The 11,015-nt window shown below is 42.5% G+C and overlaps 1 protein-coding gene across 1 annotated transcript in view; it reads left to right on the forward strand.

Moving 5' to 3' along the window:
• ATP1B3 (ATPase Na+/K+ transporting subunit beta 3) overlaps positions 1–7,414 on the forward strand; it is a 50,571-nt gene extending 43,157 nt beyond the window's left edge. Inside the window, exons 3-7 of the mRNA XM_069727874.1 lie at positions 104–208; positions 2,367–2,557; positions 3,637–3,687; positions 5,244–5,327; positions 6,523–7,414. Of these exons, the coding sequence (XP_069583975.1) occupies positions 104–208; positions 2,367–2,557; positions 3,637–3,687; positions 5,244–5,327; positions 6,523–6,693 (602 nt within the window). The 3' untranslated portion in view covers positions 6,694–7,414. The remainder of the gene's footprint in view (positions 1–103; positions 209–2,366; positions 2,558–3,636; positions 3,688–5,243; positions 5,328–6,522) is intronic.
• Positions 7,415–11,015: the final 3,601 nt, after the last annotated feature.

Here is an 11,015-nt window from a genome sequence, read left to right on the forward strand (position 1 = left end):
CAATAAAATGCTCTCCGCTCTGGAAGTGATTTACTTCATTTGATTTTGTAATAATACAGCTTGATTTAATGACTTAAATGTAACTTTTCCTTTTTTATGTTAGGTCTTATGATTTCTCCCAAATCTGCTGGCTTGGAGCTTACGTTCAGCAAGAGTGAGAAGTCTTCATATGATACCTACACTAAGGTTCTTCACTCATTTCTGGGGCGTAAGTATCTGTCTGACACATCAGTGACCTCACTGAACTCTTGGTGCACATCTGTTTGTATAACACCAATACTTTGCTTTGGCAGAGTGCTTCCTTTTACAAGCCGAATCATCAGGGTAACAAAGGAGAGCTGCTGCAGATGACCTGATTCCCTGCAGATTCTCTCCAGTGTTTTCCTACAATTGCTTCTACTGCTTCACATTTTGCTCAGGCACCTGTTCCTTGTCCCTGTTAGGACTTGCATCCGAACCCTCCCACCCACTAAATGGGGTTGGGGCGTATGTGCCGACTGCATCATTTTCGGGCATGTACACCTACTGTTGGCGGACACTGATGAAGTCTACTATGTCTGTCTGCCTCCAGTAGGCCTACACTCCCGAAAATGATGCACGACAAAGCACACGTTCGCGCTGTCGGCACTATTAGTCTATAGCCCTGTCCACGTGATCATTTAACAATCAAATTAAAATCCACACCAACGGATATGTCGTCACGTTTTGCCGTTGCATCTTTTCTGAATTTTGGACGCTATGTGCAACTACTTCTAAACAGGCCTGTGAAGTCGGTAAGCCAAACCTTCGACTATGACTCCTCAATTTCCATGACACCAACTCTCACCCCACCAAAATGGACTCAGACTCCACAACCCGGACAGGGCTGTGGAGTCAGTAAGCCAAACCTCCGACTCCTCAATTTCCATAACACTGAGTCCACCAAAATGGTCTCCAACTCCACAGCCCTGCCTCTAAATAATGCTGTTTGGGTGACGTAAGGGAATTTTTGGTTGCTTTCTTTTTTGTCTTTTTAAAATTGTGAAATCTCACATATAATAAACATTGTGTATATCAAGAGAGTAAAATAGGCCGTCATCCAGACAACAAGTGTGGCACTGCTCACCTAGTCATGTAGTGTGCACAACACTTAGACGGGCTCAGAAATAAGGCCAACTGCTGCTGTTTTGCAGGCTGGCAAATACAACCGTAAAACAAATGGATATTGAGAAGCGGATATGCTGCGCTGCCGACGTTCCTATAAATGCAGATGTCTAGAATGTAGAACTGGTAATGCAGTTTTATTCTCCAATGCATTTTGAAGTGCACTCCCTTCATCAGGAGAACCACAAGTTTTCCTGATGAAGTAGTGAGTGCACTTAAAAACCGCACTACCTGTTCTACTTACTGCGCTGCCAACGTTCCAATTAATATATATACACTTCTCCATACCTATTCATTATATACTGAGTGGGACCTATACATAGATCTATAGTAGCACATGGTGGTAGACCAGACTAAATTTGGCCTTCAGCTAGCATGGGGCACACAACATTTTGGTACTGGTGTAGGTGCTGCAAAATTCCCTTTGTGGCCACAATGCACGCCAAAATTGTCCAGCTTTTCCCTTCTAACAGACTCCTTACTACAAACACACATTTGGCATACTTAAAGTATTATTGGCACTGCTATGATATATTTGGGCTCAGTACGCGATCTCCGGAGGTCCTATAGCGAAGCAATGGAGATGGAGGCTTGCATGCTCAAACATCGCGACATTTAACTGGGGACAACTGCAAGATCAACCCCACCACTGGTCTAGACGTGTATGTGATGAGTGCTCTCTTCTTTCCAGAATACCCCCTTAAGGTGCACTGTAATATGAAACTCCTTGTTTCTCATCACCGAATACTCCATAGCTCCCGTTGGTCGATTGTGTATTTGTGTTCACAACAATTAGGACCTAGAAGAAAGGAATTCTGGATTTTTAGCCAAGATTCCTTTTTATTTTGCCAGAAAGCCCATTAGTCCTACTACCTCAGGGTTACAGCAGTTTTTGTGCTCTGCCTTCAAGCAGTGAAATGGTTACATGTGCCTTTCTTGGACATGCTGTGATCAGGAGGTCAGTTGTTCAGTTCTCAGCAGGGCCAAAGTGACCTTCTGTCCTACTAGAAGTGAGGCAGAAAAATATCTGCAAAGACTGCGATTTCCAACATTTTAACTCGGACACATAACAAGCTATTTCTTCACTGTTGGTCTGGGTCAGATTAAAGCCCCGCTCTGTGGTGTTTACACATGTGATGGATTTAGGAAGCATGTTCCATGTTGATTGTACTAGGGTGACCTGGCGCAGTTATTTGTGAAGATGTTGACCTTGTGTCTTCCAGCGTACAACGACTCCATACAAGCTTCAAATGTGCCATGCACGCAAGGCCACTACTATGAGCAGGATGGAGTGGAGGAAAAGAAGTCTTGCCAGTTCAACAGGTCCTCGCTGGGACCTTGTGCCGGACTTGAGGGGAATGAGTACTTTGGGTACAATGAAGGGAGCCCATGTGTAATAGTGAAAATGAACAGGGTACGTGTGTTATGAGCTATTGAGATCGCATAGAGATTGTGGTATAAATGGCATAATCAGGAGTAACAGTGCCCATCTGAAGTTTATTTCTTGAGGGAGGTTGGCACAGATATAGTTTCTATAGTTGGATGTCCTACCATACATTTATTTTTTTATTTATTTATTTTACTCATTTATATAGCGCCATTAATTTCGCAGCGCTTTACAAACATTATTGGCACTGTTCCCGGTGAGGCTCACAATCTAAATTCCCTATCAGTATGTCTTTGGAGTGTGGGAGGAAACCAGAGAACCCGGAGGAAACACACGGAAACACGGGGAAAACATACAAACTCACTGCAGATATTGCATTTGTGTAGACTTATTATCTTAGGTAAAAATATGCCCCAATCTTACAAATGTGCAGATTTGACAACCTTCCTAATTGTGTGCATCTGATGGCATCTGTTTTGACTGGATCTCCTAGACCCAACAAAGCTAGTGTACTTACTATGCAAATCCATGTCAGAATGGCAGTGTAATCTTTTTTAGAAGATTAAAAGTGCCTCTGCCCACCTAGCCCGATTGGCGGCTCCTCAATGTCCCTCCTCCCTGGTGTTGTGAAGAACTCTCACTGCTCAGTACAAGCTGCAGTTGTTAGGCTGGGTGGGTGAAGACTGAATAGCTCTTATGTAGCGTATATAGCCTTTATGAAATGCATTTTCCAATTAAATACACCAGCCTCATTAGCTCTAAGGGATACATTTTATATTGTATGCACTGTTGTATTTTGAGAGCCAAGGTTGACTAATTGGGTAGTCTCCTGATGAGGTTCTCTATCGGTTAGGTTAGTTCACAGGTTAGCAACCTGCAACACCCTAGCTGTCAAGCAACTAATCTGTCAAGACATGCTTAAGGTTTCTACAGCAGTAAGGGGTCACGTAGGGGGCAACCACAGGTCTTTTACAACAGGCAAGTTCACTAGTGGCATGGGATGCGGGCCTGTTTTAGGTAGGAGTTTAATTGTAAATGTGGTAATCTCTGCTTTAATCATTTTCTAGTAACGCAGCTCTGAACTAATTTATCTTTGACTGTTTTAGATTATTGGATTGAAACCCCTTGGAAATCCTAAAATAAACTGTACTTCTAAGGTAAGTGTTACATAACCCGCTATTAATCAGGGAAAAGGAATGTTTCCTATAATAAGGATTCCTCAGAGACCACCGCAGTGCTTCTATCATCTGATCAGATGGGATTGTGGCACCATTTTCCTTTCTTCTACTGCTCACTAGAGTATGTGGGACATTTCCCACAATTCCATGGGGCACTGCTGGGGTATGCAGGACACAGCGGGGCCTGTTCCTGTGTCAGCGGCTGTACGCCAGCACCCTTTACCCCCTGTCATACAGTCACACCCATACTCATTCCCTCACTGGTTTTGTTTTTCTTCAGGCAGCTGTAACTTTGCTCCATCCACTCAGTTTGTGAGAGCAGCTGAATACACAAAGTCACCGTGTTCATCAAAAGCCGTGGAACAAATGTTCATAAATCCTTGTAGTATCTGTGCCTTGTGGTCATCTGCTCGTGACACAAACGAAGTTCCTGCTGCCTCCGGTGCATTTTATTGAAGTTTTGAGATAAATACCTAAATGTTGGCCCCAAATAGACCTGCATTTGTTTCAACACTTTAAGGAGCCCTCTGCTTAGTACATCGTATACCTAGAAGTAAATCCACTGAACATACAAGTGAGTCTGTACCTTGCATGGTTCGAGTAGATTCACTAACAGATAAGTGAAATTGTCCAAAAGTGAAGAACAAGGTTTGGACTGATAGAAAGGAGATGGTAGAGTCCTGTAATGGCAGTTCTCTCTCCTTACCTTGTGGTTCTATATATTGCTGAAGACCACTGAGGCCATGGACAGATGCTCCGAGGATGCCCTGTACAGTTATGGCCGAGAGATCTGCTCGGAGATAAAGACTATAATGGTGAATGTATACCTATGCTGGTGTCAAAACATTGCCAGTCTTGCCAATTTAGTGGCCATTCGAAATCTGTAAGGGCTCACGCAGACATCCATGGATCTCTGCCCGATTATGCCCAGCAATGCATGAACTATCCTTGGTTCTCCTGCCTGGAGCATGATGGCCTCATAGATATGACACTTGTTCTCCAATCGGGAGCCCCACAGCCAGTCTGTGCATTGTGGTCTGTGATCGGACCGAGATCCATGGACGTCCCCTAAGGTTTTCTCCGATATAACTGATTGCTGACGTCTTTTTCCCTCAGTAGCGTCATCCCCACACGACACGAAGGGTAGGGTCTCGTCAGTGTAAATTCTCTCATCTGAAAGAATCTGTTCAATTGAGCAAATCACACTCTACAATTTTTAGAAAATGGATATGTGCATGGCCCCATAGAATAACATGGGGATGGGTGCTACACGTCAAAACGACAGATCGCACTCATCCGATTATTATGGTTGTCTGCATGAGCTTGTTTATTTCAGTGGGGAGAGGAGAATAAAATACTCAAACCATTGGGCAATTAAAGAGGCTGATGAAGCCAAGCACAGGCGCTCGGGGCACCCTATCGTACAGATCCGTGCACCCTCCCACCTACTTTACTTCCATCTATTTCCTCCCAGATCCTTGATTGATAGCTCCTGCTTTACTGACCAGGACTGACGTCACATTTCTTTTGTGCAGGCAGAGAACATAAGCCTGCAGTATTACCCAGAGTACGGGAAGATCGACTTGATGTACTTTCCATACTATGGCAAGAAAATCCACGTAAGTGTTGTATGAATGCCCGTTCTGTTTCATTCTTGACTCGTTACATTAACCTGAAGTGTTCTGTGACAACATTTGCTTTGGCGTTTGAGTCGATGTCCACGACATTGCTTGTAGACACCCAGCTTAATGGTCTGTGGGAGCTGACAGCTTATTAAAGTGATGATATCACAACACATAATCCCATGAGTAACGTCAGTACTTGGATGTAGATCATGGCTGCTTAGCTGGTGGCCTCAGGGGTCAGATGTGACTCTTGGGATTTCTTCCTGATCACTCTCACAGACTGTACACGGCTGCCAACATGTCCACATCTTACAGATTGCTGTGAATGTGAGGAACTTGGCTGCTCCATTATCAGTTTTCACAAGCAAAAACACTTCTTTGATCTCTAAAGTTTCTTTGAGAATACATCATTGACTATAAGTGGTGCAGCCTATGAGTACAACGTCCAGTAAGAAGTAATGACCTCAAAGCACAACTCCAACCAAAACAAAAGGTCAGAGACTTACTAGAATTTGCACCGATTTGTTTATATAACATCATTTATGGACAGCTCTGGATGTTAGATACTTTCAAGGTTCAGAAAATGTGTCCCCATGTTTTACTCGCCCTCCCCAGGTCCATTGTCGAGTCTTTGCTAGTGCTCTTAGGTGTCTGTTATTAGCTTCAGCACTGAAAACAGGAGCAGCAGTGGGAACCTCTGTGTTGGATCTGGGGAGGATGAGTAAAGCAGAGTTTATATATTTATAAAAAAAAAGAAGAAAAGAAAACAACTCTGGCGGAGGACCAGTTTTCTAAAACTATAAATCCTCTTTTAATTACATGGCTCCTCTGCTGTTCCTATCCTGTAATTTTCGGAAACTTATACACCCAATAATGTAGTAAATTCTAGATTTTCTTGGCATTATGCCATAGATCATCACCTGCCTTATTGAGGTGCGTTGCAATTTTCCCCACGAAAGCCAACAAAGGCCTGAGTTTTATGGCTGCCATCCATCACCTTGTAAGACTTTGCATTGATTCCGGGGGACAACCTCGATGACGAGGCTCCTGGCGGCAGCACGCGGTGTCTCCAGACCTGCCCTGGATTCTGCTTACTGGCTATGGTGGCTCATCTCTAGAGTATATCCTTGTGTTGCTGCATCCAGTCCTTCTGTTTGTCTGGATATAAACCTGTCTATTCTCTCTGCAGTTGAATTACGTACAGCCGCTGGTTGCTGTGAAAATCATTCCTTCCAATTCCACCGGCACATCGGAAATAGTGCTCGAGTGCAAGGTTCACGGATCCTCCAACTTGAAGAACGAAGATGATCGAGACAAGTTCCTTGGTCGAGTGATTTTCAGAGTCCAAATTAAAGATTAAAATAGGCAGCTGAACAGTGTCCAGTTGAAGACATTAGATTATTTTTATTTTATTTTTTTTAATATTATTATAATTTTTTTTTTTTTTTTTAATCAGCCATACCTGCTTTTGTAGGATTTGAAACCATCTGGGAAGATAATGTAAATGGCACATGATTCAGGGTAGCATAACAGTGTGCTTCCACCATGATGCTTTAACCTCTTCTGTGCTCAGAGAGGCAGCTTAGCGTTTCGACGGGCCTTTCCAGCGGTGAAGAGGTTAAACTCGTCCTTGCACGCATTTCTCTGCCCCAGTGCGGAGGGGCCAGTTTACAAACAATAAAGGAATAAGTAAATTATCATTTCATATTAGGGGACCTGTAAATAGCTGATTCCGAACATAATACTGGTGGTGTTCGTCCTATTTTTGATGTGATTTTATTCCCTCCCCGAAGCCCCTCTGTGAGTGTTACAAGCTTAATGTGTTGTGCTATGTAAATATTTAATTGAGTTAACACTGGTTTAACGGTCATATCTCAAAAAACGCCTACACAGTTTTAGGGAACAAAGGAAAAATGACAAATAAGTGAATGGTACCTGACCAACATGTACAAACAAATAAAAATGGAAAAAAAAAATAAAAAAAATGGAAAGATTTTATAACCTCTGCAAGAATTGTGTGTCTTGTGCAGATGCCTTAAGTCCTGTATGAAAAAGCAAAATAAAGTGGATTTTAAAAGTGAGGATGTGTCCTGGAGTGGATTTGTATCAATAACACACTACCTACACAGGTTTGGGGAGTAGAAAAATTTGCCATAAGGGGTTAAAGCAACCCCTCCAGGTTTAATGGCTGTCATTAAGGGGCCTTAATCCTCCGCGATGGGGATAAATTGACTAATGTTCCCCCGACGGATGAAATTGCTGCTGGTGTTGGCTGTATTTGACAGCTGACACCCTCCACAATCAGTCCTCGGGGAGCATTGACTGTTTTAGATGGCGCAGCCAAAGGAAGGCTGTCTAAACAATCGGTGCTCCGTGATCTCGTATGTCGATACTTATCTCAACCTGAGATTCGATGGCCGTTAGTTTGTGGGTTAAAAAAATTAAACAAAAAAAAATTTCCACACACCAAGATGATTTCCTTGTGGGGTTTAGTTTCCCCATATGGGGTCACTTGTAAGTTTTCTGCTTCTTTTGCCAACTCATTGCGTTCAAATGGCGGAATGAGAAATTGTGTAACACATTTATGGGGTTCATTTTCTCTGTTTACCCCCAATTACAAACTTGGGGCTAAAACAATATATATTTACTGGAGACTTTTTTTTTCATATCCAAATGTTAAAGTTCTGTAAATGCTCAACACACAGGTGAATTTCTTGAGGGTTCTAACTTCCAAAATGGGGGTCACTTGTGGGGGGTTCTGCAAATGTCACGTCATTCACAATGTGCCCAAAGAGTAGTTGTTTATTTTAACCAGGTGGGATATTCCACTTTCTGGAAAAATGTTATAACTTTTGGGTCTCTTAACCCTTGTGAAAATTAACAGTTTGCAGCTAAAGCAATATTTTAATGAAAAGAAATGCAGTGCAGCTTTGAAAAATGGTTTCACTTAATGGGGTTTCCGATATATAGGATTTTTACCCTTCGCCACGACAGCACCCACATGAGAGAGGGGATCCGCCCATAGGAACAGGAAACCTACAGAATAAAAGGAGGCGGTCCCCCTCTCCTCCTCAGTTTTGGTTTCCTGTTCCTATAGGAATCCCAGAATACCTGCAGAGAAGAGGATTTCTGGGCCAGAGTATCCGCCTGTGTGGTATCTGAGGAACAGCAGGGGCTGCGGTACCAGACGCAGCAATGGGGAAGCCCCTGCTTGCAGTCTCCCCCCTCGTCTGATCATCTGTCTGGGTCCAGGGTGGGCCGCACGGTTCCACGAGGACACGCAGAGGCACTGCAGCGGTGAGACGCCGGCCAGCTTTTTCTTTTTAAAAACTTTTGGCATCTGTCCTACCAGGCGGTGATGGGAGTTGGCGCGTCTCACTCGGAAGTGATTGGAACGCTTCCGGGGGAGGCAGGAGATGTGGCGCCAGTTTTAAAAATGGCTGCACGCAATGGAGCCGGCGTGTCCAACATGTCTGTGCCAGCTGATGAAGCGCACCCATCCGCAGTAGCGCGGCGTCCTCCCAGCAAGGAGGGAAGAGCTAAAAGTGACAGCAAGAGCAGCAGTGGTCGCCCTAGAGAAAAGCGATCCTCTAGTAGGGGACAGCAAGGTAGAAAGGACGAACCACCTAGACTCCGAGGGGTGCCCCGCCTCCAGAACCGGTACCTTTCAACTTCACTGGGTGAGTGTAAATATTATTCTCCTATTAACCCCTTCAAGACCTTACCCTTTTCTGTTTTTACGTTCTCGTTTTTCGCTCCCCTCCTTCCCAGAGCCATAACTTTTTTTATTTTTCCGTCGATATGGCCATTTGAATTTTTTTTTTTTTTTGCGGGACAAGTTGCACTTTTGAAAGACATCATTGGTTTTACCACGTCGTGTACTAGAAAACGGGAAAAAAATTCCAAGTGCGGTGAAATTGCAAAAAAGTACAATCCCACACTTGTTTTTTTGTCTGTTTTTTTTTTTGCTAGGTTCACTAAATGGTAAAACTGACCTGCCATTTTGATTCTCCAGGTCATTACGAGTTCATAGACACCAAACATGTCTAGGTTACGTTTTATCTAAGTGGTAAAAAAAATCCAAACTTTGCTTAAAAAAAAAAAACAACAAAATTGCGCAATTTTTCAATACTCGTAGCGTCTCCATTTTTCGTGATCTGGGGTCAGGTGAGGGCTTATTTTTGCGGGCCGGGCTGATGTTTTTAATAATACCATTTTGATTGCCCGTTATTGCATTTTAATGCAATGTCGCGGCGACCAAAAAACCATGTTTAGTATATATTAAGGGGATCCTAACCCTGACCTATGAAAAAATACCATGTTGAACCAAGAGAAAGAAGAATAGGCCATAACACGGGGATCTCCATAGACAATGATTGACAAAAAGTATACACAGCTTTTATTAAGGTCAAACTCACAAGACATTTACATTTAAAAACAATTAAAAAAGGGGTTCACAAGAACATCCTATACACAAAACAGCCCACAATAAGACTACAACCTGAGCATGACTCATAGGACATATAAATATGACTGAACAAATACCCTTGAATTGGACATCTATATGGACAGCATATCGGTTAAATAACCAGGTACCGTGCTCTGTATGTGCATACTACCCAGACAGAACCTAAGATGAGTGTTAATACATGCCCCAAGGTAGATATATGGATGCCCTTTTTGCTATAAAATTCCCAAGCTATAGTCACAGGTCGCCCATCAAAACATAGAATATTAATAAATCCCACAGCAGCATGCAATAGAGATTAGAGAAGAAATTCAGACTTTGGGTCAGTCCAGCGGAACAAGTGGGCAAACACAGAGTAGATCCTTTTCCCCAGTGGCCAGTTCAGATTCAGATGAAGTTCAGGGTAGATCCTCTAATTCTCCAAAGTCTCAGTCAAGTTCGTCAGAATATGAAGGTTGTCTCTGCCTTCCTGATAGCAGTATAGATAATTTAACCCCTTCATGACCCAGCCTATTTTGACCTTAAAGACCTTGCCGTTTTTTGCAATTCTGACCAGTGTCCCTTTATGAGGTAATAACTCAGGAACGCTTCAACGGATCCTAGCGGTTCTGAGATTGTTTTTTCGTGACATATTGGGCTTCATGTTAGTGGTAAATTTAGGTCAATAAATTCTGCGTTTATTTGTGATAAAAACAGAAATTTGGCGAAAATTTTGAAAATTTCGCAATTTTCACATTTTGAATTTTTATTCTGTTAAACCAGAGAGATATGTGACACAAAATAGTTAATAAATAACATTTCCCACATGTTTACTTTACATCAGCACAATTTTGGAAACAAAATTTTTTTTTGTTAGGAAGTTATAAGGGTTAAAATTTGACCAGCGATTTGTCATTTTTACAACGAAATTTACAAAACCATTTTTTTTAGGGACCACCTCACATTTGAAGTCAGTTTGAGGGGTCTATATGGCTGAAAATACCCAAAAGTGACACCATTCTAAAAACCGCACTCCTCAAGGTACTCAAAACCACATTCAAGAAGTTTATTAACCCTTCAGGTGCTTCACAGCAGCAGAAGCAACATGGAAGGAAAAAATGAACATTTAACTTTTTAGTCACAAAAATTATCTTTTAGCAACAATTTTTTTATTTTCCCAATGGTAAAAGGAGAAACTGAACCACGAAAGTTGTTGTCCAATTTGTCCTGAGTAC

Source organism: Ranitomeya imitator, chromosome 5 (assembly GCF_032444005.1).
Source record: "Ranitomeya imitator isolate aRanImi1 chromosome 5, aRanImi1.pri, whole genome shotgun sequence".
Lineage (NCBI taxonomy): Eukaryota > Metazoa > Chordata > Amphibia > Anura > Dendrobatidae > Ranitomeya > Ranitomeya imitator.